This window comes from Bos indicus, chromosome 14, assembly GCF_029378745.1.
Source record: "Bos indicus isolate NIAB-ARS_2022 breed Sahiwal x Tharparkar chromosome 14, NIAB-ARS_B.indTharparkar_mat_pri_1.0, whole genome shotgun sequence".
Taxonomy (NCBI): domain Eukaryota; kingdom Metazoa; phylum Chordata; class Mammalia; order Artiodactyla; family Bovidae; genus Bos; species Bos indicus.
In genome coordinates, this window is record NC_091773.1 from 27,446,734 (window position 1) to 27,460,404 (window position 13,671).

General features: G+C 39.8%; 1 protein-coding gene across 11 annotated transcripts in view; it reads right to left on the reverse strand.

Annotated features, from left to right (window-relative positions):
* The window catches only part of ASPH (aspartate beta-hydroxylase), a 189,139-nt gene that overhangs the window by 111,581 nt on the left and 63,887 nt on the right, over nt 1-13,671 (reverse strand). For 8 of the 11 annotated variants that reach the window (XM_070802583.1, XM_070802581.1, XM_070802576.1 and 5 more), the window contains 7 exons: nt 12,938-13,009; nt 8,311-8,400; nt 8,087-8,209; nt 5,220-5,252; nt 3,918-3,974; nt 3,374-3,427; nt 2,890-2,922 (listed from right to left, as the gene is read on the reverse strand). In XM_070802583.1, coding sequence (XP_070658684.1) covers nt 2,890-2,922; nt 3,374-3,427; nt 3,918-3,974; nt 5,220-5,252; nt 8,087-8,209; nt 8,311-8,400; nt 12,938-13,009 — 462 coding nt within the window. The remainder of the gene's footprint in view (nt 1-2,889; nt 2,923-3,373; nt 3,428-3,917; nt 3,975-5,219; nt 5,253-8,086; nt 8,210-8,310; nt 8,401-12,937; nt 13,010-13,671) is intronic. The other 3 variants (XM_019973494.2, XM_070802580.1, XM_070802582.1) reach the window with 1 other exon arrangement.

A 13,671-nucleotide genomic window follows, 5' to 3' on the forward strand; every position in this document is an offset into this window, starting at 1 on the left:
CACAGCCCAGGGCTCACCTCTCTCTGCTCCACTGCTTAGGCTCTTGTCTCTGCCACCATCTCCCCTCGTGTCCGGCTAGTCCATAGCTTCCCTAGTCAGCCTGATTCCTGCTTTTCCCATCTTCCAAAATGCCTCAAATGTCCTCGTACCCTAAGAGCAAACTGTGTTATAGTCCTAGCACAGTTACAAATGTATTCCCCTTGATCATTTAATAAAGAAAAATATCAAGCATTTACTATCTTTTAGATATTATTCCCAGTGCCTGGGTAGAGTGAGGGACAGTTTTTAATAAATGCTTTTCTATCCTGCTGGTGGAAGACAAAGACACAGTGAATACTTGCTCCCTCTGTCACCCTGAACTGTGTCCCATTTTAATATGCTCTTCTATCAACTGAAAAACAAACAAGCCTTTTCTTTTTGTTGCTGGTGTCATTTTTATTTTATTAGTTTGTTCATTTTGTATGTTTTTCTTTTTTATTGAAGTATAGTTGATTTACAATAGCTCAGTTGGATAGCAAAGTCATTCAGTTATACATATATATGTGTGTTTGTGAGTGTATATATATTTTACATATATATATATATTTTTTTTATTCTCTTCCATTAAGATTGTCCTTGTCCTCTCTCTCCTCCATTTCACAATCTAATGTCTTCAGAGTCATTTGCACATGCTGTCTTCTCACTTCCTCTCCTCAACCCACTCCAGTCTGTCTTCCAGTGCTGACCACATCCCTGAAAAGACTCCTCTAAGACTACCCACGAGCCCTCATACCCAGTGGACACTTCCTGCCTTTATTGAATCAGATCTCCTGGCAGCTCCTTCCCTAACAAATGCTCTCATCCTTGGACTCCAGGGCAACCATCCTCTCCTTTGATTCTCTCCTTTCTCATCGATCTTCATCATTTCACCTTTTTCTTAGCAGGCATTAAAGGTTGCCTTTCATCAGAGTGCAGACACAGCGACTCCTCTCATCTAGCTCTCTCCCCTCTCTTAAACTACTTCAGTCTTTGGATTCAATCATGATGCATATTCCGAAGATTCTCAGACTCAGTCAGGAATAGACTTCTCGTCTATGATCCAAATACCATCCATCGGCTAATCTGATGTCTCCCCTTGGATGGCTCGGTAGGCACTACCCGCATGGGCAGACTGCTCATGACCTTTTGGCCCCAAGCCCGTTTTCCAGTCCATCTGTCTTACAAAAAAGCACTCCATCCACCAGGCACATGAGCACAAAAGTGGTCATATTTATACCTTGTTAACATTTTAAATTATATTTATTACAATATTCTGCCTATGAATATATCTTTACTTTCACAACATCTAACTTAGCATTTATCTAATTTTATACTTCTTTTAAATTTGATTTTAGAATTCTCTATATCTAGTCTGCAACTTGCATTTGGAACATGTTCTTACGAGCATATTTGGAAAAACACAATAATGACTGGCAGAAATTAGAACACTATCTCAAATCCTACCTCTGCGTGCAATTTTTAAATTCCAAATTCCTCTTTTCTCCTTTAAATTCAAAATCAAAAAGAAAACCTAAATGCATTCATAGTGGCCAAGTTATTTAATTTATTAAAAAAAAATATTAGTCCCTAGTAGGATTCTTCTGATGGCATCCTTCACATCCCATTAGGACCTGTGGATGGTGATCTTGGTAGGCTCAAATCTTAAAATCACATGTTTAATAAATTAGCATACTAGATCTACACATAGCTCTTCCAATTTTCTTCACTTGAAATTCACCAGCTAACATAAGACCACAAGTTTTTTTTGAAAGTAGAGACTTCATATTATTCATATTTGAGTGTCAAGCCCTAAAATCATCCAGCACACGGGAAGTCCTCCACGTCCGACTCAAGACCTACACATCTCTTCATCCTTCTTGTTTCACAGAAAGTTATTCTCAAATGGCTTCTTTCCTTCTATGGAGTCATCTTTGAGGATATTGAAATAAGAAGGATCCACTGTTGGCTCTATCATTTCTTAGTCAAATGAACATATGCAAAATTACTTACATTCTCTGAACCTTACTTCTTTCATCTGGGGAGTAGTGAAAACATAACCTACTTCAGGAAGTTTAATGAAAACAGCATGGGAAGTGCTGGGGCAACAAGAGCAGCTGCAATTGCCTAAATCAGAATCTGATGCCAGAACTATTTTCTCTATGTCGCTTTAAGTCCAGAATGGAGTTCTTCCATACCTTTCTCCATGGACAGCAGTCATCTTTATTTAATGAAATTAATTTGCAGAAGCAACTAGAGTAGTTAAACTCTGACTAAAGTAGTCTTCACTTCTCTGAGAGCTCAGTTAGTAAACAATCCTCCTGCAATGCAGGAGACTCTGGTTCAATTCCTGGGTCAGAAAGATCCTCTGGAGAAGGGATAGGCTACCCACTCCAGTATTCTTGGGCTCAGCTGGTAAAGAACCATCTGCAATGCAGGAGACTTGGGTTCGATCCCTGGGCTGGGAAGATCCCCTGGAGAAGGGAAAGGCTACCCACTCCAGTATTCTTATGTAAAGAATTCATGGGTACAGTCCATGTGGTTGCAAAGAGTTGGACGCGACTGAGCAACTTTCACTTCACTTCAAAGTAGTCTTCAAGCACAGGACTTATATTTAATTTAAAAACAGCCACAACTATAAAGCAATGAGATTAAATTTTCCTGAAAAATTTGTAACTGCTTCCTAAAGCAATGGCAGAATCACTGGAATGGATAAACCATCTCCCGAAGTAAACTCTGAAAACTACCCATTGATTGGCTCCTTTAAGTTATGGTATTTGTAGCTAAAAGTATCACTCTCCATACTTTACAGTCTAACTCTGAGTAGATTTTAAAAACAAGTAGGTAGCTTAATGTTAAAAAGCATTTTCAAACCTTGTTCATCATAGTCTCGGTAGGTGACATCATCTGCAAAAAAGAGAATAAAACCAAAATAAGTATTACTTGAGTCATTACTTTTTAGTCATTTTAGTGAAAAAGCACAACTAAATCTCCAATACAGATTTCTGTTCCTTTAAACATTTAATGACCGTACAATCAGTGAGAAAGGCCTCTGCCCAAAAACAATGATAGGAAAGGACAGATAAATTATTTTCATAAAAATTTCTCAAATTGGCATAAAGCAAGACATGCAGAAGAAACATTAGGAATTAATATCTTGTTTTATTATGAGGTGGGGGTAGATGAGATGAAATATGAAAGCCTGAAAGTCTTTTTGAACAATCTATGCAAAAAATCCTGTATTAGGCGTTAAAATTATCTTTGACCCATGAAAAGAAAAATCATCATGTTAACAGAGCATTGCAACCATAGAGCCGGAAGTAAGGTTTAAAATCTAATGAAAACATTCATCAGGTACCTGTTTCTTGGTATGTTCTTTCAGCATCATCTACTACTACTGGTTCACTGGAATCTAGAAAGAAAAAACATACACCTTTGCCAAACATGAAAAAACATGCACATTGCTAGACACTACTCTAAACTATTTACAAATTAACTCTAATTCTAACAATTGTGTAAGATAGATATTATTATCATTATTTAATAAAATTTAAGCTGAATAATAGGCCATAATTTCCTCTCAAGTCACAAGGATAGGAAGGAGCAGAATAGAATTTTCACCAAATCTGGCTCCACTATATCACATTGCCTCATTCATTCCCAAACATTCTTGCCAGTATTCTATTAATATTTACAAAATCCCAACAGTGATCTGAAAAAATCTCCTTTTTCCCCATTTCTCCATGTAATATTAAACTATATTCAGATATTTGTATAATACCTGGGCAGCCAAAAATGACTCAAGTATTATAAAGAGATCTCTATTTGAATCAGAGTGAATCATTAACCCTGGGTGGAAACAACCTTGGTCACTGCCTGAAACAGAAACATACATTACAGACCTGGATTTTCCTGCTCATACATCATGTCTTCCATATCTTGACTGTAGGCTGGCGAAGCTATAAATCAGGAAACAATTAGGAAATGACAAATATGTCTCAGAAAAGGATTATGCTTGATATTTAAAACAGGAAAAGCACAATTTCTAGTGGAGACAGAAATCAAATCGAAATGATGCTCAAACTTACATTCATTCATGAAACAAACAGGTACTAACTTGTGCTAAATGCCAAATACAAAGATGAATAAGAAAGTTTCCATCATCAATGTAACTGAACCACAAAATCATGGAGCTATATTCTCATTTAATGAAAATTCAATGACATTCACAGAACAAAAAATGAGGCAGAGACACAGAGGAGTGCAGGTGAACCCTCCTCCCAGGCACACAGCAGGCACCCGCACAAGAGAGCCTGAGTGAGGACCCACATTCCTAGCCCCTCACTTGGACTCAGCACCTGAGCACCCCCCGACTACACCACAATTCTCATGTTTATAGACACCTATTGTTGAAACGACATACGTCCTAAATGCCAGCCAACAATATGACGTAGTCCCACAGAAAGAGGGGTCTATTCCAACCCTGGGAGAAAAACTGGCCGACACAGGCTTACTGGAAGACGGTACGTTCGTCTCCAGTGTGGCCATACTTTCTGGGGACACATGATATGAGACAAGACAAAACTCTGACTGTTCTGACTCAGGAATTTAGGACTACAAAACATGTAATTCTACAGCATCTTTTTTTCCAATTATCTTCTTAAAAATTTTTTTTTCTATTTATTTTTATTGAGGTATAGTAGGTTTATAATGTTGTGTTAATTTCTGCTATACAGCAAAGTGATTCAGTATGCATATATATATAAATATATATTCTTGTTTATATATTTCCCACTATGGTTTATCACAGGGTATTAAATATAGTCCCCTGAGCTATACAGCAGGACCTGTTGTTCATCCATTGTATACACAGCAGCTCATATCTGCTAATCCCAAACTCCCACAGTACCTTTTGACTTAATAATTCCACTCCTGGGAATTTATCTTCAGGAAGTAGACTTCAAAAGCACAAAATTATATTCATATATACATGTATCTATATGTAGATATATACATATATCTATATATATGTGTACATACAAATATATATAATTGTGGTATAACGTATTATATAATAATAATTTATTATGTATTATGTGATATTTGATATAAAGTATGATAGTTAATACATAATAATCATTTTATCTCTTTCTTTTATAGGAAAACATTAATTAAAACAGAATAGTACCAAATTAAAATCTTACCTGTCTCTTCTATATGGTAGCTATCTTCAGTTTCTGAAAATAATAACATTAAATAAAGATTACTACCTTAATAAATAGTACATTTATGTATTTTATATGTATATTCTGGATGAATGTTTATCATTGATTTTATTTTGAAAGCAAATAGGTACTAAAACAAACCATGAAAATATCAATAAACATCTGCTAAATATCTTTCACCAGAACTACATTTAGAAATGCCTCACATATTTTTCTTAGAGGATCCACTTAACAACCCCACAAAGATGACAAACACCGTAACTTGAGCTAAAAAGGGAGGGTGATTTAGTCAGAGTAAAGACGGGCTTCCCACGTGGTGACCGTGGTAAAGAATCTGCCTGCCAATGCAGGAGATGCAAGAGATGGAGGGTTCAATCTCTGGATCAGGAAGATCCTCTGAAATAGGAAATGGCAATCCACTCCAGTATTCTTGCCTGGAAAATTCCATGGACAGAGGAGCCTGGTGGACTATAGTCCATGGGGCCATAAAGAGTTGGACACGACTGTTGTCACAACACAGTGACAAAGGCTGTGTCCACATCTCAAGCCCCTTGGCCAATCTATTTTCTAGACATGTCCTGCCATTTTCAGAAGCAAAAGTACAGTCTCTATATGGAAACACAAAGGCAGAACCAAGGGACTATAGATGTTTGGGGAGCTGAAAGGTCAATGTGTTGATACTTTCATCTACATACCTCTGATGGCCAAGTGCTGCCACTCACATGACCTCTGTTAATTTAACAGCTATATGGACATAAGTATTTTTAATTTCTGAAGACTCATAACAAGCAACTTTTACGTTCAAACTGAATCTATGTCCCAATTAAAAATTAGGTCAGAAAATAAAGTTTCTTCAATTTATAAATTTTTTACAAGTGTTTCTGCCCACTCTTGATCTATACCTCCTAACCTCAAAAATATCAAATTCCTTATGTTTCTGATTATTTGAGTGTCTTGATTCAAACTTGTTGTATAAGCATCATCTAGAATATCAACTGTCAATCTTACTTAGTTATTCTGGCCAAAGATGGGAAGGAGCAAGACATTCCTGGGAAATGATGAAATCATTTCATCAGCATTCCTACTCAGAAATGTTTTCCCATAGAAATCATGATATTTATGATATCAGAAGGTCTGAAGCTCAAAAGCTAGTCTGTAAATGTGTATTTTCAATGCACAACACAAGTGAGATCATACACATGTTGAAAAGCATTTTGAACTTAAATTTTCCTCCCAAATTATGCATCTGATACAATTCTGTAGGTTGGTATGGAAACCAAATCATCACTTACGGTGTTATTTCTGTGGAAAAGTGTATTATCTGCTCAACAACAGGCATGAACACAAGCTTTTGGAAATACATTTATTCATAAATTAGGAGCTGTTTGCTTCTCAAGTAAGTTCCCCAATATGTTAAACATTGTGAGAAGTAGATCTATTTAATTCCTTGTAAGGTTTATGCTTTAAAATAGTCCCTGCAACCATTTACCAACAGCATTGTCTGGAGGCTACCTATTCACTCAGTTCTTGTATGGCCTGGACAAGTCCCATGAGCTCTACTCTCTAGCTGTGCCGCACGGGCTTCCCATTGCGGTGGCTTCTCCGGTTGCAGAGCACAGGCTCTAGGGCACATGGGCTTCTGCAGTTGCAGCTCTCGGGCTCCAGAGCGCAGGCTTCAGTAATTGTGGCCCATGAGCTTAGTTGCTCTGGAGCATGTGGGATCTTCCCAATCCAGGGATTGAACCTGTGTCTCCAGCATTGGCAGGTGTATTCTTAACCACTGAACCACCAGGAAGTCCCTCTTGCATCACTCTTTAGAGATGAAACATCTCTCTTAAAAAACAATGTTTCCTTCATACTCATTTTAAGTATAATATGATATACAATTTGAATATTTTCAAATAACAAAAACCAGAGTACAAACATGTGGCTTAAAATCATTTAAGAATTCATTAATGTCTCAAAGGACTACTTTAAGAAGAGTACAGAGAACAGACTCCAAAAGAACAAAGCATGTGGACTTAATTTAGCAGGGTTCTAAATGACCATGGCAGCCTCATATTAAAACAGAACAGAGCAATAAGTATATGAATGAAAAGTTTTCCATACGTCAGTAGTGAATAGCTACCATTCTAACTGGCCTAATGCAAACAGTACAAAGTAAATGACTCAAATGACACTTAAATAGCCAGCATTTAATTTAAAATATTGATACATGCAAACCAATCAACACGAAGTTTGGTCCATATGTAGACTACATGGGGCCTGCCTCCTGATTTTCCAAATAAAATTTTACTGGAACACAGACACACTTACTCAACTGGGCATTGTCCAGGGCTGCTTCTGCCCCATGGCAACAGAACTGAGAAGTTGCGATAGAGGTTTTACGGTCTGCAAAGCCTAAAATAATGACCAGCTGGCCATTTACGAAAAAGAAAGGTTTGCCAATGCCTAGGTTACAAATTGTATTCTACCCACTGTAGTCACAGAGTTCATTTTAGATCAAGACCTTTGGTAGATTATTAAGGTCAGTATTTCATCAGTTGCTTGAGTATCTTATAACAAAGGGTATTCCAGGATGGAGAGTCCAGTAATTGTACTGAAGGATTTCATTTATATCCTATAAAAAATGCATAAATTCTCAGAATTCCTACTGTGCTTTGAATTTAAAAACTGGGACATCTATTTATTTTAGGGAAAAGACTCATTTTATTGGTTTTTAGCTTCAAGTGAAAGAAAAAAAACTTTAGATAAAAGTTAAATATTGGTTTTAAAAAACTTCAACAATCCTAATTACCAATGACTCATTGTGCTTTATTCAGAAACCAAAAACAAAAGTGTTCTACCTTCATGAACGGCTCCAGTTCCCATGGGTTCGTATCTGTCATCTGCATCACTTCCTACAAAGACATGGTCGTCGGGCTGCAGCTCTTCTGCTGGTCCTTCTGGTTCTTGGGGCAGGTTCTCTCCTTGAACAACAGTAATGAACAAAGTGACACAGGTCTACGCCAAGGGCCCCTGGCAGCAGCCAGCACAAACACCAACGGCCCGTCTGCAAGGCTGCACGTACCCGCTGCAGCTGCTGGGCACACCCTGCCCCTCCTCCGGGCCACTGCACACGCCAAAGCTCTGTCCTCTCTCTGGCCAAAGACTAGTTCACCTGAGGGGGCAACAGGTCTTCTTTCACTACAACACCAAGGATGGGACCTCACTTATTTTAGTGGCTCTGTCTGCCCAGCACCTGGGGCTATGATTAGCCATGAGAAGTTCTCAATCCATATTTCATAAGTGAATAAATACATTCAGAATTCTTACTACATTTGCCTCTTCAATGATCAGTAGATCAAAGATCACCTTGTGATCTTCCACTGAGAACTGACATAAAATTCCACGTAACAGTTTTAGACAACTCTATGTAAATGTTCTACTGCAAAGAACAGCCGACCGCCAGCTAAACCACATGTGAGGTCATCAGCATTAGGTCAGATGCATTACTCTTTGCTTCCAAAGGTTTCTGTTTAGCCTTTAAGTTATGTCAAGATGCTCATTTTCTGTTGTGAGACTGGCATGATATACGTAACCATTTCTCTTGCCTTGTGTAGATGTTGGACATGCTGTGTGACTCCACTGCAGCGTGGGTTCGCTGGTCACTGTGGTCTGAGACATCCTCCCAGTAGTAACTTGACATGGCCTCATGCAGAGGATTTCCCACATATATCATTCTAACCAGAGAACTTAAGTGAGCCCGACGACGGTGTGCAGTGCAGTACCACTCTAGGAATCAGACCATCTAGGTCCACCTGTACCAGCTGTGCGTGACCCTGGGCCAGTTACTTAACTGCTTTGGGCCTAAGATTTCTCTTCTGAAAAAAAGGAATAAGAGTACCTACTCATAGCATTGTTATGAGGACTGAAGGGCTTAGAAAAATGCCTGCTGCTACTGCTAAGTCGCTTCAGTCGCGTCCGACTCTGTGCGACCCCATAGACGGCAGCCCATCAGGCTTCCCCGCCCCTGGGATTCTCTAGGCAAGAACACTGGAGTGGGTTGCCATTTCCTTCTCCAATGCATGAAAGTGAAAAGTGAAAGTGAAGTTGCTCAGTCGTGTCCGACTCTTCGCAACCCCATGGACTGCAGCCTACCAGGCTCCTCCGTCCATGGGATTTTCTAGGCAAAAGTACTGGAGTGGGGTGCCGTTGCCTTCTCTGAGAAAAATGCCTGGCCCATAATAAATAAGGGCTTCCCTGGTAGCTCAGTTGGTAAAGAATCTGCCTACAAACCAAGAGACCCCAGTTCAATTCCTGGGTTGGGAAAATCCACTGGAGAAGGGATAGGCTACCCACTCCAGTATTCTTGGGCTTCCTTGGTGGCTTGGCTGGTAAAGACCTGCCTGCAATGCAGGAGACCTGGGTTCAATCCCTGGGTTGGGAAGATCCCCTGGAGAAGGGAAAGGCTACTCTCTCCAGTATTCTGGCCTGGAGAATTCCATGGACTACATAAAAAGAGTCTGACACGACTGAACAACTTTCACTTTCACTATAATAAGTACATTTTATTGTTGCTGTGCGGCTGCTGTTAATATTTACCATCATCGTCACCACAGTGGTAACAATGATACAATTCCACTGCTACTGAACTTTCCTCCCGAAGTGCAGCACGGTGTTCTTGGTCACTTTACTCGATGAGTTCCTAGTCACTTTAGGCACCTGGTGCGGCCCAGTGCTGCGAGAGAGCCATTAGTCCCTTTTACGTTGACGCTGCTTGTTTTCGGTCTTCTCATCACAGCCTCCCATCTTGTTTCTCACTTCAGATCTTCTGCTTCTCAGCACACCGATCAATTTTTCCTGTCACTAACTGTACGACTCTTTTTTTCTTCTAGTCATGTTCCTTATTTATTTATTCAGTGTAATTTCACAGGGTTTACGTGGGCAGAGCTGAGCTCTCTCACCCATCTATTCAACAGAAGCGCCTATTTTCAGCAGAAGCACCACACACCGTCTGAGTGTCTCCATGACCCAGGGACAGCCCGCCATGAGGAAAACTGTCTCCTGAGAGCTCACGAGACCTCATCAGAGGCATGGCCAGTGCCCTCTGCAACTGCCGCCCCAACACTATGAGGGAGCAATTATCCAACTTTGAAGGGTGAAGGGCTTGAGGAACTGTGTTAAAGCCACACAGCTAATAAAAGTAACTGCAGGACCAGAATGCGACGGTGAAACACAGAAGGATGGGGACAGAGAGTCTACGTTAGAGACAGCGTCAAGGAGGCAAGCGTGACCTGATAAGATGTGAAGACTGGAACACACACACAAACATACTAACAGAAGACAGAACAAGTCAAAGGTCTTAGGGCAGAGACAGGCCTGGCGATTACAGAGAAAAGAGAGGCCAACTAGGCTCGAGAAAAGTGATCAAGGGGAGAGAGATCAGCCCACAGTAGGCCTGGCCACATCAAACATTGGGTGCAGAGGAGCAAAGATTGAAGCAAAGACCCAAGGGGATGGAAGAGGGGATGGTGGTACTGACACTGCAGAAGTCAGAATACATTTTGGAGGCAAAGCTGAAGGGATTTGCTGATGGATGATGCATGTGAGGGGAAGAGGAGAAAGAAATCAAGGAAAACCCCCAGAATTTTAGCTTCGGCAACTGAATGGATAAGGAGACCACTAACTAGAATGTAAAACATTTATGTAAAATATAAAACTGGAATAAAACATTTTTTTTTCGGTGGAGCTGTGAGATGGAGAGGAATCAAGAATTCAGTTTTAGGAACACTTTGAGTCTAAGATATCCATAAAACATGCATATAGAGATAAGAATAGTTATCTCTAGTTAGTCAGTTATTCAATTAGGTAAGTCCAGGAGCTTAGATGAGAGATCAGGGCTGCAGATATATATTCAGTAGTATTTAAAGCCACGGTCTGTGGTTTCCTGAGGAGAAAGTCTTGACAAAGAACAGATTCAGGGAATCCAGGTGCTAGCCTGGCTTCCTTCCTCCAGTGTCTGGCTTCCTGCATGTCCAGAGGTCCACCATGCCCACGACTTCCTTCTCCTCCAACCTTGGCTGAAACTTACTTTGATCAACCATCTCGACTCACTCAGATCCCCAGTACAATCTCCGTGTCCCATCTTCCTACTGACAATTCCTCCACCTCATTTTCCACTGCAGACAGAATACACAACACTCCTTCACACCCTCCAATGTTTTCAACTTCTCTTAGGATCAAGTAAAAACATTCCTTCCCCTATCTCTCCACCTGTGTTCAGGCCTTTTTGGTCCCTGGACTTTCAGACATGCCATGCCCTCTACTTAAAACTTTGCTGACAACCTTTGACTGGCAAAGCATTGTACCATCCTCCAGCTCCTAAATCAAAATGTCATTTCCTCCAGGAAGCCCCTGGTGACCCCAAAGTCTGAGTAAGTCCCACACAGCATCATGTATTTCACCATCACAGCACTTACCTCATCATATTGAAATCAACCATGTGCTGAGATTGTATCATCCTTGGCTTAGGTTAAAGTTGAAATTTAAAAAAAAAAGATGTAGGAAAGGAAAGCCTGTGTTTGATCACATGGGCAGGTGAAGTAGCTTCTCTGGCTGAGAAGAAATGGTACTAAAAGGACACAGGCTCCTAGACCCCTACTAGCCAAGGGCAAAACCCTCAAACTCAGACAGAGCTGGTCTCCCCAGTGGAGCACAGATGGAGCCTGATGGATGCTTTTATACTTAACCTCAAAATACCCAAGATGGACTAAGATACTTTAGCCGGCCTTCAAAAGCCCAATTTAAATGATGGGAAATTGTTTGTTTTTAAGAAACATAATTTTTTTACTGTAGGGCCACCTTCAGCTCACGCCAACACACTAAAAGTAACAGGACACCACGTGTTCTGCTCTCTTCAAAACCCTCCTGTTACATTTTGGTGTGGTGCGTGTGTGCAAAGTCGCTTCAGTCGTGTCTGACTCTTTGAGACCCCATGGACTGTAGCCCCCAGGCTCCTCTGTCTGTGGGATTCTCCAGGCAAGAATACTGGAGTGGGTTGCCATGCACTCCTCCAGGGGTCTTCCCTACCCAAGGATGAAACCTGCAGCTCTGAAGTCTCCTGCATTGGCAGGTGGGGTCTTTACCATTAGAGCCACCTGGGAAACCCTTTGGGGGGTTCTGTGTTTTTATCAATGGATGAGTCAAGAAACAGTCTTAGCAAATCTGAAAACATTGGTTTCTAGAGTACCATTTAATATTCTCCATACAGAACTTAAACTTTTTAGATGTAAGAGCTAGGGAAATGCTTTACATTCTCTAAGTAAACTGCATGTTTGAGTCTGCTCTACGTAATTAAAAGTTTCTTTTTGCTCTGGTGGCCACACAAGCAGTCAGTATAATTTGAGGGTTGAAAACAGTTCCCAGAGAGCTTGTTATAGTTTACCTGGTTCTCTTCTATTTCCCTCCTCCTGTTGCTAATGTTATTTGTTCTTGATGTATCATTGGTCACGCTATCATTGGTCTCCATTTGTTTATTCTCTTAACAATAAAATGGGGCAAAATAAAACTAGTGCTGTGTTATTTTAAAAACACTTGTCCTCTAATAACTTTTAAAAGCCCACTCAATTAATACTTAAATTTTAAAATAATATCCAAGTCGTTTTATGCAGTTAACCATCATTTTAGTAATACATGAAACATATTTTAATTCATACCAGGTTCTGAGTATACTGTTTCATCAAGTGACTGAACTTGTTCATATACTTCATCTTCAATATTCTGACGTCCTAAAATAATTAAAACATAACTAAGTTAAGTGTTGGTCACTCAGTTGTGTCCAACCCTTTGCGACCCCATGAACTGCAGCCCACCAGGTTCCTCGATTGATGAGTAGGGGTCAAGGAGGGCAGCTATTTTATTGTGTTTTTAATGAGAGGTATGTACCTCTGTTATAGACTAGGTAGTTAGAGAAGACAGAAGGTAGAGACTCAAATAAGAGGAAAGTTGGGAAGGTAACATTTAAACCAAATCAAATATCACCAAGAAGTTGAAAAGGATATGAGCTGATAACAAACTGAAGGGTTTGGAAGTTTGGGACAGGTTATCAGTAATATGCAAAGAGTAATATTAACAAAGAATAAAAAAAGGAAGAGGGAAAGCAAATGGTACATTTCAAAGTAAGTACCAGCTTTGAAAAACAAGGTTTTTAAAAATTAAATTAGTACAAAGTAAAATTTAAGGTGCTAAATTCAAATACGCATTTAAATTCTGAAAAAAAAAAAAGGAAAAAATAATCACTTGCTGCGAAGTCAAGGCATGATTACGGCAATTGTACAGGAATGTGAGAGACAGGAACTTCTCCTGGGATTATTTGAACAACAAAAACTGACAGCAACATTTTGATCTTTACTAAAAGGAAGAAAGGTAAACCAAACCAAACTACCAATAT